General features: G+C 37.8%; 1 protein-coding gene across 2 annotated transcripts in view; it reads left to right on the top strand.

Moving 5' to 3' along the window:
- Positions 1-15,372, top strand: part of ARMH1 (armadillo like helical domain containing 1) — an 859,505-nt gene that overhangs the window by 40,785 nt on the left and 803,348 nt on the right. Inside the window, exon 2 of one of the 2 annotated variants that reach the window (XM_044085339.1) lies at positions 838-1,047. In XM_044085339.1, the coding sequence (XP_043941274.1) occupies positions 842-1,047 (206 nt within the window). In that variant the 5' untranslated portion in view covers positions 838-841. The remainder of the gene's footprint in view (positions 1-837; positions 1,048-15,372) is intronic. The other variant, XM_044085338.1, reaches the window with a different exon arrangement.

Raw genomic sequence — 15,372 nt, 5'->3', positions numbered from 1 at the left:
TTTGTAAGAAAAAAGCATGAGTAAACTGGAAAGATTACAGGGGGAATATGCCAAGGGCATCCATGGATGTGAAAATTTAAGTTATTATGAAAGAGTAAAATATATGAACTTGTACAATGTCTCATTCAAATATTTAACAGGGAACCTTATTCAGGTATATAGGGCATTTAGAGACGTCTGCCATTGGGAATGTTTGGGGTTATCAAAAATATTTGAGAATCATTAGACAACCTATATAGAAGTTTCTATAGGAATGAGAAGTGTACTAATTGGTTCTCTGAGAGAGTAGCTGATGGAATAGACTATAAAATTCCATTAAAACAAAGTATAATTTAGATATTTTTAAGAACAACCTGGATACTTATTATAGGAATAACTGTCTTAGCATATTGGCAGGCTAGAAGGGCATTGTTGCCCATGCCTGAAATATTTGCATGTTTATATGTATGTAAGAACCATTATAATCTAGATTAAAAATGGGATGTAGAGTAGCATACAAATGTTTTTTCTATAACCACAAATTCAAGATAAAATATAGAAAAGTGAAAAACCTTTTATCTATTTAAATAAGCCATGAGTGTTATAAAAGTAAAAAGAAATTAGTTAAGCAGAATCACAGTCAGACTCTTAACCTGCAACATTATGAACTAAACCTTAAAGTAAGTAAGGACCATGACCAAATTCAGCTGGCAATTTGTCTCTATTTACAGACTAAATTGTTTTGGAAACAGGATGTTTTATTCCCTAATAAAATGAAACTTGTTTAAATCTATTCTATCATTTTAATCTTTTCATTTGTTGTTGCTTTGCTATGAAAATGTTTCTTCTTCTTTTCAGAAAGATGTCCTCTGTTAAGGAACAAGCAGCAACTGGTCGATTTATGTCCTTTCTGCAGGAGTGGGACCATGGCAACAAAGGTGTCCGAAGTCGAATATTAAGTGACTTCATTAATATAAATAAAGGGAAAACTGGCCCAGAGTTGGAACTAGAGTTTGCTCAGGCAGCCAGCTTATTTCTGACTAGGCTTACATCATGGCTACGACTGACGTATCCTTTTTGCTTTTTACTTCTTATTCTTTAATCTAATGTGCCTATCATCGATACTTAGAAAAACTTTGGAACAATCAGAATCAGCAAACAATTTGGTCACATCTATACAAAGTTCAAGGGTATCTGGATTGTCAGCAGGAAGTCCAAAATGTCTGACTTCTTTCACTGAGCTACTGAGTTTACATTTAAGAGAGCTAAGAGATACGAGTTACTCCGTTTTCAGTAATGTATTCTTCTGCTCTGTTGAATAATTCTGGCACCTTTGCAGTCAGTTACACTGTGGTTAACTTGCTTAGGTACTGACTGCTTAAAATAGGAGTACATGATAAATATTTCTCAATCTGAAGAGTTTAGGGTTTAGGCAGTTAGGGTCAATCCTGGGCAATTAGTCATACACAGTGAGTTTTAAAATGTCAAATTACAGTTTTACAATAATGGGTAGGAGAAATAAGACAGAGGTGATACAGGAGGTATGAGGAGAAAGTAGAGAGAAGGTGAGGAAAGGTAAATAGCATATACATTTGTTAGGAGATATAGAAAAAAAAAAATTTGTAATTAAGCTGAGGTAGATGTAGACGTTGGTAAGTATGAGTTGGAATTTTGCTGGAAGGAAAAACTTGTCAGGTGTTAAGCAGAGACAATCCTTATCAGGTGTTAAGCAGAAACCATGTAAGTGTCACCAAGGTTACAGGGATAGAAGACAGCAAGAAATTTATATTGAGAGTTTGCTTTGTTGTAGTATATAGGAGTAATGAAGAGGTGTAAATGCCAGGGCAGTCTAGCCTGGGGAGGTGTAAGAATGGAGCCTACTGTTCTTAAAGTGTTGTTTTAGCAGGTTTTTGAAATCAGATAGGTTGGTTTGTTGTCTGATGGTGGCAGGGATAGAATTCCAGATTTTGGAGACATAATTTGACTACATGGACAGACTAGCAGAGTTGTAGGTTTTAGTTATGGTTAATAGGGACTTGGTATAGACTGGTGATCATACAGTAGTATAAGGTCCCACTAAGGTTTGGAGTGCGGGTCAGTTTTGAGGTTTGTAGATTATAGTATGAAGAGTTATTAACTGAGTGACAGACAGATAGTGTGGAAATTCTAGCCAGCCTAACGGTTTTGGGTTTAGGCACCAGTGGAATTTAGCAGATTGGTTAGAGGCAAATTTACCTATCTGATTATAACATTGCTCAATTTTTGTTATTAAAGATTGCTGAAGGTTGGTGTCGATGGGGGCAGTATATAGTAGTGAAGGTAGAAGATAAACAAAGGTTATTTTTTGGCATTGGTAGTTAAAATGTGTTTGCTACAGTACAGGAGACCATTTTTCCATGAGTTTTCTTGATAGAGTGTTGTATTTGAATATCAGACATTAGGTAGTTATCTATAATAACACCATGTAGCTTTGTGTGAGGCACAAGTCTGACAGGAGTGTTGTTTGATAATGTGATAGAGAAGTTATTTTTATATAGGACAGATTTTGATGTGAAAAGCAGTAACTTGGTTTTCTTAGCATTCAGCAGGAGCTGGGAATTGTTAGGCCAGGTCTCTATAGAAGAAAAAAGCTTTTTGTGTCCTGAAGTTCTTGGAATGACTTAGCTGTGGTTATTAGTGCAGCATCATTAGCATACTGAATGATGGTTGCATCATTAGTAGTACTGTAAAGATCATTAATAAAAATGTTAAAGAATATGCGGCTCGAGACTGAGCCTCGTGGCACTCAAACTGAGATGGGCAGGAATGGTGATTGTTCTTTTTGCCATTTTATTATCTATAAGCTCTTAGAAAGGTAACTATGGAATCGGGAGAGGGAGGGAGGGAGTGTCAAGGCCAAAGTGAGGATAGTCTGTGGAGAAGAATCTGATGGGAAACAGTATCAAATGCCTTCCGTAAGTCAAGGAATAGAGAGGAAACAACATTTCCAGAATTCCTGTGAAGGTTGATGTGATGTATGAAATTAAAGAGAGCTGTGGTAATGTTGTGGTGTGGCCTGAAGCCACTCTGGGCTTAGGAGAGGAAGGTGTTATCTGTTAAGTGTGTGAGAAGTTGGGACTGTATACAATTCTCAAAGATTTTTGATAATGGGGGAAAGATGGCTATAGAGTAGTAATTACAGTATTTAGTGGAGTCTCCTACTTTCTGTAAGGGAATAATTAATGACTTTTTCCTGATAATAGGTACATATCTTTCTTGGATACATCTGTTTATGATGATAGAGAGAGTATGCAAAAGGATCAGCAGCCATGCTAATGTATTCTGAGGGAAGATTATCAGCAGAGAATGCAGTGGATTTTATATTATGAAGTAGTTTTTTGATAGTGAAGATAGGAACTGGGTTTATGTGGAAGGCAGGGATTTTAGAAAATTGTTCTGTTGGGATGGAGAAGGAGTAGGTGGTTGGCTGTTTATAAGGGAGGTGACCTGAATGAAGTATGAGCTGAGTTGTTTAGAAATAGCTTCAGTATGGTTGGTGGCAGTATGGGTTGGTTGAGCTAGGTGGCCTGCATTTAATAAATTGTTAATGAAGGACCAGAATTGTTTGGGTTCTTAGCATGTGTGTGGTTGAAGTGTAGTGAGTTTTTTATCAGATCTGATTGATTTTTTTCTGGTGCTGTTGAGGAGCTCTCTGAAGTTCAGTAGATTGGTCTCTGTTTTACTATGAAGCCAAGGTCTCCAGGCTTTGTGTTTGACTGTCATAAGTTGTTAGTAGATTTTATGAGCTGTGGGGCAGAGTGGAATTTGACTCTTTTGTGTCTGGCTGGTGCTAGCTGGTTTAATATAATGCGAAAGGTGTCCTTAAAATATCCAGGGAGAGAGATGTTAGTAGATGCCATTTACAAGCTTCCAGTATTTCTATAAGTATGTCTTTGTTAAAATGAGCTAAGTTGCAAACTGTGTTATTGTAGTGATCCTTTTGGGGTGAGTTAGCAACTCCAATCAAGAAAGATTGGGAGTTGGTTTCTCACAGAGTTTAGGAGGGTACCAGAGGAGATAGTGTTTGCTGTAGCTGATCAGAGAGGTAATGCGTTGTGCATAGTTGTATAGATTTATGATAGAGGTAGAGTTAGGAGTGAAAAAGATTGCCAGTCAACATTTACATCACCAAGGATGATTTTTTTTGGTTGATATTTGTGGACAGTCAAGACAGAAGATTGTTTAAAGTTGACTTGTTGCTTGGGGGCACATAAACAGTGATGAGACAGATATTTTTGTGATCACTGATTTTTAAGAGGGAAAGGAGTATTTCACCATTGTTGGAAGAGGATGGGCAGCTTGGCTATGGTGAGGGCACCAGTGAATTATTATATAGACCTGCTATGCCTCCTGCTTTTTTGTTTGATCTGTCTAGTCACCAGATGTAATAGCCTGGGGGAAGTATTTCATCACTCTTAATTTTGGACTATAGCCAGATTTCAGTTAAAACTAATATATTGTGTTTTTTCAGTGTAACCCAAGCATGCAGCTCATATATTTTATTGCATATGTTTTGGCATTTCATGTGATGAAGGAGAAGTCCAGGGGCAGGGTGATTGTTTGACTAAGAGCTATTAAACTGAGGAGAGATGGTGCTACGGTAATTGTGAGTGAGAGTGATGAGTTGTGGGCCCTGGGTTTGGGTGGATATCACAAGAAGGGGGTTAATGGTTTGATAAAGGCATTTGGGGTTGTATCTATGTTTAATCCCAAAGCTAAACAGGTAAGTTTTTTTTTTTGCAGGAGAATTTATGTAGGAGAATGTAAGAATGTAGAAAGAGGTGAGGGGAGATGGTATGATGTATGTGGTTTTCTTAGGAGTAGAGGTCCTTAGTAAAGGTATTACGTATGCTAGAGGGGGATAGTTATTTTGTGTAAGGAGGAGTGGTATGTGGTAAAATGAGAAAATGACAGGATTAACACAGAGAGGAGAACGCCACTGAGCAGAAGTAGGAGATCAAAGAGTGAAAGTAGTTTTCTGGAGATGCAGTGATGTATAAGTAGAAGAGGGGAGTATAGAAGAGAGCTTTCTCAGATTATACTTATATTAAGATGGAGACAGAGAAGTTAGGGTATAGAGGAGTTGTGCCTGAAAATCTGAGGTGCTCTAATAACAGAGGAGATATAATTATGGAATTTAGAGAGGGTTGTGATTTAGACAGGAAAGTGTGTAAGTCAAGGGAATTAGAGTGTTGAATGGTAAGAGGAAATGTACTGCTTGGCAGAAGGGGGTAGATAAGGAATGGGATTAAGGGGAAATATTGTCAGGTGGAGTTTCCAGCTAGATGTGATGGGAAATATGACCTGACAGTGAGGATACTGGTTGTTAGCTGTGAATGGATAGTGATGGTTAATAGAAAAAGTGTGATTTGTGGAGGCTAATAAGTCCTGTGTTGATTGGCTGTGAGGTAATTATGGGAGTTGCCAGTGGAGGTTATATAAGTAGTGAAAGGTCAGGTGGGTGTTACTGGAAGTAGGATAGGGGAGTGAATGGATCAGGCTTTGTACACCTCAAAAGTGTAGATGCAACTTTCACTATCCAGAAACAGTCTGTGATATGTTCATAAGTTAGTATTAAGCTAACTGCCCTTGCAGGCCATTGTAAGCCTAGCCAATTATCCCTTGTGAGGCTCAAACCCTGCACCTTTTGTTTGTAAAGCAAACACCTTAACCATTAGGCCACCCTCCCAAGTCACTGTATCAGGATGGACTGTTTTCAAATGGAGGTGAGAGCCTAGATTTGGCTCAAAGTATAAGTTGTTTGTTTACTAGTTGTCATTAAATATTCAGGGCATGGAAAAGAAGGAAAAGAAAACAGTCATAGAACTACCTGCATAGAAAGGAGGGATATTTACTAATGCAGTAGCTGGAAAGAGTAATTTAGGAAGCACAGACTGACAGTTAGTGCATTAATTACAGAGAGATGGGGGTGGAAACTTCAGCTGCATATGGGAGGGGTAGTAGAGGCTAGCTTTGATTCTAGTGCTGCACAACAGCCAGTAGCAGACCACTAAGCACAGACCAAACAGAGAAGAAACATTTAACTTTTACAGGCACCACTTTGAATAGAGCATGACTAAGATGATAACAGAATGAACAAGTACATTTCTGTAGCACAGAATTAATATTTTTAGGTCTCTATAACCTTTTCCAGCGTTGCTTGTTGTTATTTACTTTGTTAAACTTGCAACTCTTTGTTCATGTAGTTGCATGTCTCTGAATCACAGTTAACTACCGGGATGTGCAGATTATTGCTGATCTGCATGTTGCGATAGTTAACTACTGCGGTGTCATCATATAGGCTTAGGCATCCTCCCAGTCACTCTCCCAAAAACACAAGTACACATTCAAACACAAATACACACACATAACATGGGTATAGACACACACACACACACACACACACACACACACACACACACACACACACACACACACACACACACACACACACACACACCATAATCCCATACCTATCCCTTTCTCCTTTCATGGACCAAGGCTATAACAGAAAGATGCAATCCCATGTTGCAAATCATATCCCTGGTGTCTAGTGGTTCCCCTGAAACCCTGATCCCCATACTAGTTTAAATGCAGTTAAGGCACAAAAGTTTAGAGTACTTCCTGGTGTCTAGTGCCCCCCCCCCCCACCGATCCCTATACTACTTTAAGTCTGTTACAGCACAAGTGTAGTGTTCTTGGTGATTAGTGGTTCCCCCACTCCCACTCCCTGTACTGGTTTAGGTGCTGTTAAGGCACAATTGTAGTATCCCTAATGTCTAGCAATTCCACCGCCCCCAGTCTCTTTACTGGTTTAGGTGTCATCACAGCACAAGTATAATATCCCTGGTGGTTAGTAGTCCCCACACCACTCCATCCCTGTACTGGTTTAGGCACCATTATGACACAAGTGTAGTATTCCTGGTGGCTACAAGTCCTCTCATGACCAATCCCTGTACTGATTTAGGGGACATTATGATGCAAATATAATATCTGTAGTGGCTAGTGGTCACCCGCTGATCTCCATAGTAGTGCAGGTGTTGTTATGACACAGGTGTATCGCTGGTGGCTAGTGGTCATCCCATCCCCAATTTGCCTTCTGGTTATGTCCCATTATGGCACAAGTGTAGTATCTGTAGTGGCTGGTGGTTTCTCCCAACCCGATCTTTTGTCAGTGTTCACTGCTGCAATGTGGTAAGCCCAGGTGTTCTGATATACATGTCCATGCAATTTCATGAATCACTCAGCACATAAATACCGTCCTGGAAGCAGTTCCAGAAAAGAGAGAAAAAGAGAGCACATGGCCATTTAGTGTATGCCTCTCCACAGGCGTGCTTAATTAACATACATTACGGCCATGGAGCCAGCCCTACACAGGTGCTGCATGTCTTCATGCTAGAGCACTGTGATGCACCATGTTACAGCTGTCTCTGTATTTAAAAAAAGGTTACTGAGATGTGTACATGAGGTGTACACATTGCTGTAACCTTTATGAATTCCCCCCTTTCTGTAAGTGATCTTCACTGTGTGGTCCAATAATTTGTCATTTGAGGAACACAACTGTAATTAATCTTTGTATGTCACCAAACTGAATAGCTGTTCTATTCAACCTTCACATCCCTGTTGTAAAAAATGTAAGCTATAGTAAGGAGAAAGATCCAAAGCCTCAACAAAAATAAAGCAATAAAAATATAGCATACCTCTATTAATCATCAGCTTATATTGCTGTTGCTACACTTGCTCACCACATTTCATATTAAAAAATGGCGGGGGCATGGCTGAACTTTAAAAATGGTTTAGTGTGTTGAAGCTGATGTTTGCTGCACCTTGGATGGTGCCGATATTGAAAATAACATACTGATTTAGAATACTTTTATTTGATTATTTTAGGTAAGCAAACTAGGTGCCAAGTTGCAGAGAAAAATGTAGTTATTTTTTTATATATTACATTGCTATGCAGTGAATGTGCAGTAGGGAAGCTCCTCTATTAAGAGGAATCCCAAATAAATAAATCTCATAGACATATAGCAGAGAAACAACTAAGTTCAATTGCAACAATTATATTTGTGAAATGACCTCAGAAAATCAAGCATTTTGATTAGCTAACAGAGATGTATAAATTATATTTAGTATACACTTAAAAAGGTTTCCCCCAACAAGAAAAAAAAGCACAATAAAAAATCTTATTCTTAGTATTCAAAAAGAAAAATCTAGGAAAGCTAGACTTTCCACTGTGTGATTCCTTAAACCTCTTATATTAGAGATGATGTGGGATATATGCAAATTACCCTTTAAGGACATCAAGTGTTTCAGCTACATGTCAATTCTGAATGTCCATGGCTTTTTCTTTTAAGTCTATTTATGGACAAATTCAGGCCAGTAAAGCCAAACCACAGTAGCTGTGGACTTGCATGTGTCTGCCTTCTTATGGCATCATCAGCACAGCATAAGTGGAATGTTTGGCTAACATTTGGAAACACAGGGTTGTTGTACCCAACTGATATCCATAAACCTTAAGGTGACTGCAAAATATCCATACTGCAAATATAGGTCTGTAAGGCATTCATTCACCTGTTAGATTTCTGCATCACAACATCCTAGATGTTTATTAATATCTATTATAGAATGACCCCCAATAATATTCCAAAATGTGCACGCTGATTGGCCAGTGTGCCCGTTGTAAATCCCACAATATACCAACGAAAAAAGGTCCAGTCGCCCGGACTTTTTTCCGTTGGTATAAAGTGTCCAAAAGCTTTTTTTTTTTTTTTTTTTAATAAAGGAAAAAAAAAGAAAAAAACAGAGCAACGGAGACTTTCTTTTCTCCATTGCTTCCATTTCAAAGCATTGATGTACTGGGTATGCGTAGGAACACAAGTCCCATACGCATGCGCAGTACATCAACACAAGGAAGCAGTATACCACCACTGGCGGAAGAACAGTAATGCGCCGTTATACAAAGACATTATTTAAGAAGGGTCTATATTAGATCACTGAATGCTTAGGTAAGCGAATGGTGATTTATCGACCCCATGTAAGTGAAAGCTTACAAAACCGAACTGTCAGAACAGCAATCTTTTTTTCCAAGGGAAAAAGATCGCTGTTCCAATAAAAAGAAAAAAAGTAAGCACATTAAAACATGAGATTAAGTGGGGGGCTTTGCCCCCCACACCCCCCTACTTAAATATACCAACTCTGAAACCGGACTACAGTGCCAAAAATGGCAAAGTGCTGAAGCGGCCAGGGAAAGAATTTGCTTACATGCCACTTCAATATTTTGCAGTTTCGGTTTTGTCAGTTCAACCAAGACGCATTCGAAAACATGCATCTTCGGTCTGCTGATAAGAACCCTTTAAGAAAAGGTTAAGTATTTTTTTTCTTAAATAATGTTATTGTATAATAGCAATAACCAACTCTCTGGTTGTGGTAAACATTTAGACTTGGAACTTCTGGTGCTGGCTTTGGCGTTTTTTTCATGTTGGGTTGGCCGTGCACAGCCGTACTTGCGAGGTAGAGTGTTTCTTACGTTGTGTGTTCCTCGCTGTTGGTGATCAGTTCCTGTCTGGTGTGGAAGGAGAGACTCCTACCCTGAAGTGCTCGGAAGTTTAATTTCGCTGGTTCGTTTAAGGATGTCGTTTTTTTATATATTTCAGTTGGAACCTGGATCAATACTAATATACCATTGGCATTTTGCTAATGAATGTTTTGTAACCAGTCTTCTGACTAACCAGGCCTTGGCGTTTTATCTTTTGGACACGCCCGTTCAAGACTAACTCTTTCTCTTCAACAGAATTGTCGTTGAACAAGTTTGGACATTTTGGGGCTGTTTTTTCAAGACACATCATCTGTATTTTTGCCAATGAATGTTCCGTTACTAGTTTTCTTAATCTGGTTTTGACGTCCTACTTTTTCGGGATACGCCCGTTCAAAGATATTTGTTTTTCACTATCAGGACTGTCGCCAGACAAATTTGGACATATTGGGGCTGTGTGTTTTCACAACATATGTTATACTATGATGTTCAGACGAAACATCCAAGGTATGTTGATGTTATATCACTAACAGACATATGGGCCACTAACATTATATTTGTGTACAGATACTGTGATTCACAGTGTCAGCAAGAGATATATTTCGCGAGTTACTTATATCAAACCCTAATTTGATGTGCATCAAGATACAAAATACGGGGCTTTTCATTAGTTGATTCATGAGGATTGGGTCCACTTGTTGTTGCGAATATCAGTTTGGACTGGAGGCGCAGTGATTTGGTACACGTTAAACAATGGAAACCACTTCAGGATATAAACTACATTTCCAATTCGTTTTTTTGACGAATAGACACAGATTGGGAGTGTGGTGTTTATAGAAGTCACTACAAGTTTGCAGGATTATGTTGAAACTTCGTTTCATCAGGTGTTTATGTAAACAGAAGTCTAAACAATATACCACATACTACTGAACGTGGTGGATTTGGGGATTCCATTCCAGGCTGTATTCTAAAGACACTTGAATATGCTAATGATTTGACATTCTTATTTGTAGACTAATTTCATGAACTATGCTGAAAGTATAATTCCAGGCCTTGGATCATTATACTGAATTTGCCATGAGTATTGAGGATACATTTTTTCTACCTATATGTAACTTTTTACTAATGATATAATAGATATAACAACTGGGATTGAAATATATACTGGTTCTTCTCTTTTTTACATAGTGACTCCACACCGATAACTGTTAAATTACACAAGCCTATGTCTGTGTTGTTACCTATTATAGCACCTTTGCTGTTCTTGAATTTTCATGGTGCTAATATATGACATTAGAACCAGTTATTAGTCATTTGACCATTTGTAATATCTAATGATGTTATAGCAGGGCATGGTTTGATAGGTAGTAAAAGTTTCTCTCTCCTTTTTTTCACCTATGAAAAGGTATAGATAATATATTCACTATGAATAGGGCTTGGCTTTAAATCTTTGTTCATTTAGCAAGTTTTTGGAAATATATACAAATAGGCCTTGTATTACATATATTTTGGTGTTATTTCTGAACACTTGGTCCATTATCTTTATAGTATGTCTAGCACTTATAATTAAGTTTGGACTAATTTAGAACAATTTATAACATATGTCCCTTTTGCCTATTAGATCATCAGGATAGTATAAAAAGGTTTTGATGGTACATTCACTTGAATAGGGCTTTGCTCTACATCTTTGTTCATGTAGCAAGTTTTTGCAAACATATATAGATAGGTCTTGTATTACAAATATTTTGGTGTTATTTCTGAACACTTGGTCCATCATCTTTATAGTATGCCTAGCACTTATAATTGAGTTTGGATTGATTTAGAATAATCTATAACACATGTTGCTTTTGCCTACTAGATTATCAGGACAGTATTTTATATCTTTAGGTTTTGCAACCCAGTGTCTATACTATGATGCAGATTTTCCATGATCAGTAATATTTGGTGACCTCTTAATTTCATAAGTGTTGACATAGGCTCCATGACATTAATACTAAAGATTGGCTACTTTATTAACATAAAGGGTGGGTTTTGTTAACATCATGTCAACTTGGATGTTATTAAAAAGATCAGTATCTATGGTTTTTATTTAAACCCATGATTATTAGGGAGTTTCAAGTTGTAGAATAACCTGTTTCAGATATTTTATACATTTGAGACAATCAAACAGGTCAAGTAAGAACCAGTGAAATTATTATATTCACTTGTTTTTCAGTTGATCTCTACAGTGAGTATATAGAGTATATATTCCATTACAGTCAATTACTTCCAATCCCTTGGTTACCAGAGTGTACCAATTGGTTTCATAATATTAGATATTATATCTTGGTCCACTTGTGGCAAACTATTGACCTAGGTTATAGATTCTTATTACAGTCTAATAGTTTTAGGTTTAATAGGGTATGGGTCCTCATGGTGTTGCTTGATGGGACTTTTCCTATATGGGGTCTCTGCCCTAACTTTATGTTTAACTAATTGATAAATATATATCATTGGATAGTGGGTCTCTGACTGGCTCTGTCCCCCGCTACCAGGTTTTGACTCAGAGCCTTGACAGTTCTTTATATTTATATTTCATTTTTGGACAACATACCCTGTATCATTTTTATAATGGAACTAGATAAGTTATTGGATGGTTGGTGTGCTGATAGAGAAGACATTGGCATATTCGGTCTAAGCCAAACCTCAAGCAACAACCAGAGTGAAAACAATATGGGTAGTGGTGATAGTTGTGAAATTGCATTCCGTAATTTGGAAAAAGGCTTAAAAAATCTTAGAGCCAATATTTGGCATCTAAGATTGTTCAAAGCATATTTACACAAAATTTTGGCACCTAGAGGATTGAGAATCAAACTCCATCCTTTGGTCGGCAGATCTGAACAGAGGCTGACAGAGGAATGGGATGAAGCACTTAGAAATGGATCTATGGTCTTTGTAAAAATCCTGACCTCTTATTATGAGAGGATGATTGATGTTTGTGTTTCAGAAACTAAAGAACTTAGTGCAGAATGCAAAAAATTTCAATCCAATCACAATTATCATCAGCATTTGGAAAAGTTGTCTAAAGAACTGACAAATTATGACAAACTGATTAAGGACCGAAAGGTCAAAAAATTTAACAGGGATGTGACCGATTATGCTAAGGGGCAACCCTTTCAAATTCAAAGAACTGTCAGGTTTCAGGACTCGCGACAGGGTATGTCTGGGGGCAGATCCAGAAAGAGACCCAGGTCAATATTGAAACATAAGGATCATACACTTGCGAGCACATCAGGGGAGGAGTCATCCTATACAGATAGCGAGGGTGGATTATCCACCAACTCCCCTTTAAGAAAAAAGAGCACTCATCAGCATCTCCCTTTAGACAGGGCAGGAAATCCAGAGGGGGGAGGAAACACACCCATAGAACTAAGAACAGAATCCATGCCAGGTCTGATCCAAGCTTTACTGAGATAATGAATACATCTTTTGAAAATGTCTTGAATTTGTCAGACATTGTACTCACGGATGCACAACATGATATTCTGAATAAAGGTTTGGGTTTCGTTCCAAGCTTCTTTTCTGATCATTATCTCACTTCTTTGGATGTTATAGAATACTGTAGGAAACTTAACCTCAAAATATTTTTTTCTGAACAGGATACTAGTAAATCTCAAAGATCCTCTGAATTTACTTTCAAAAAATCCACATTTCAGCCACCCATGAATAAGAATGTTGGTATTTTCCAACAAGCAGTGCTTAAAGATCTACACTTCCCCCACCTAGAATGTAACATTGCCCCAGACAACATGACTTCGGATGAGAAACAGGCACTTATGGAGCTTAGAAATAACCGAGAAATTGCCATTTTACAAGCTGATAAAGGTGGGGCTGTGGTTATCCAAAATATGCAGGATTACATCCAAGAAGGCTTACGACAACTTTCAGATACCAATTGCTATCAGCATATGGGCATTGACCCAACCAAAAGGAAGAGATTGATATCTTTCTTACCTTGGCTAGGGATGAGGGTATTATTAATACTAAGATTTTACAACATCTTCAGGTTAAGGACCCATCAAAGCAAATTTTATACTTGCTTCCAAAGATTCATAAATCAATCATTCATCCCCCAGGTAGACCAATTGTCTCTGGTCATGGTTCATTGACAGAACCATTGTCCGAATTTCTTACTCAACATTTAAAACCTTTATTGACACATGTAAGAGCTAGAATTCAGGACACAACCCAGTTTTTGAATATTATTCAGGATACCCAGCTTGAACCAAATTGGATTATGTGCACCTTAGATGTGAAATCTCTTTACACCAGCATACCCCATTGGGGTGGTCTCCAAGCTCTTGAATTTTGGCTTACTAAATCTGAAATCTATCCACCAGGATTCAACACATTGCTTATATGCATGTGTGAACATGTTCTGACTAAAAATGTCTTTTATTTCCAAGGTGAATGCTATTGGCAATTGAGAGGAACGGCTATGGGTGCATCATTCGCACCGATATATGCTGATCTCTTTATGGCTTATTTAGAAGAATATGTGATTTACAATCCTTTACATAATATTTACCTTGTAGAAATGGACATTTGGAGGAGATACTTGGATGATTGTTGGATGGTGTGGCGTGCGGATATGGAATATCTTTTGGAATTTGTGGAATACTTAAACGACAATGTATGGGGTATAGAATTTTCCATCACTTTTGATAAAGAACAGATTGATTTCTTGGATGTTACGATTTATCGTAACAAGGACCATACCCTTAACACGAAAACACATCGTAAATATCCACAATTCAATTCTTTGCTTCATGCTTCGAGCATGCACCCACGTCACACCATCCGCAACATCCCCAAATCTCAATTTCTTAGAATGAAACGTATTAACTCCTCCCAAATGGATTATGATATGGCCAAACATGATTTGAGAGACAGATTTTTGGATAGAGGCTACTCCAGTTTTGATATCGAATCTGCCCGTATATGGAGTGATAGACAACATAGAGATTCATTATTAACATATAAAAAGAAAGACAGAAATATCAGAGATGACACCATTAGATTTATAACTACTTATGGTAGGAATCATCAAATTGTGAGGGAGATTATGGACCAAAACTGGAATATCCTGCTCACCAATGAATACCTACGAAAAATCTTGGGTAATAAATGCTCCATTACATATAGGAGAGGCAAATCTTTGAGCACACTACTCTCACATTTCAAACATAAGGAGAGTGGTGGTGCACAGTATAAACAACTGACCATCTCTGGGGATGAATTGCTTGGCACATTTCCTTGTGGGCACTGCAGTTCATGTTGTCAGGTAAATAAGCTATAACATTTTACCAGTGCCAATACTAGTAAAGTCTATGATGTACGCATATTTGGCAATTGTTCATCTACTTGGGTGATCTATTTAGCTACATGTCATTGTAATGCATTTTATGTGGGCAAAACTTCTCGCCCACTCAGAACCAGGATCAGTGAACATAGAAGTGAGATACGTAACAAAAAAACTACCAATGCTTTATACCAACATTCTACCAAACATACAACAGCCAACTTTATGTTCATGATTATTGACAAGGTTATGGGAAACAGGCACAACCAATTGGGTTGGCAAAGCATACTCAGCCACAAAGAAAAATATTGGACTATCCATTTAGGAGCACTATTTCCACCCGGCCTTAATGAACATCTAGGATAATTAGAATATGTATGGTTTACACATGTTTTTTATGCCAAAGGGTATCACATTGTTACTATAGGAACATACCAGTTGGATGGTACCTTTTGCTAATATATGACCATCAATTGAGACC

Source organism: Protopterus annectens, chromosome 10.part0 (genome assembly GCF_019279795.1).
Source record: "Protopterus annectens isolate FY-2018-M chromosome 10.part0, PAN1.0, whole genome shotgun sequence".
Classification (NCBI taxonomy): Eukaryota; Metazoa; Chordata; order Ceratodontiformes; family Protopteridae; genus Protopterus; species Protopterus annectens.
This window is presented reverse-complemented; position numbering and strand designations above follow the sequence as displayed.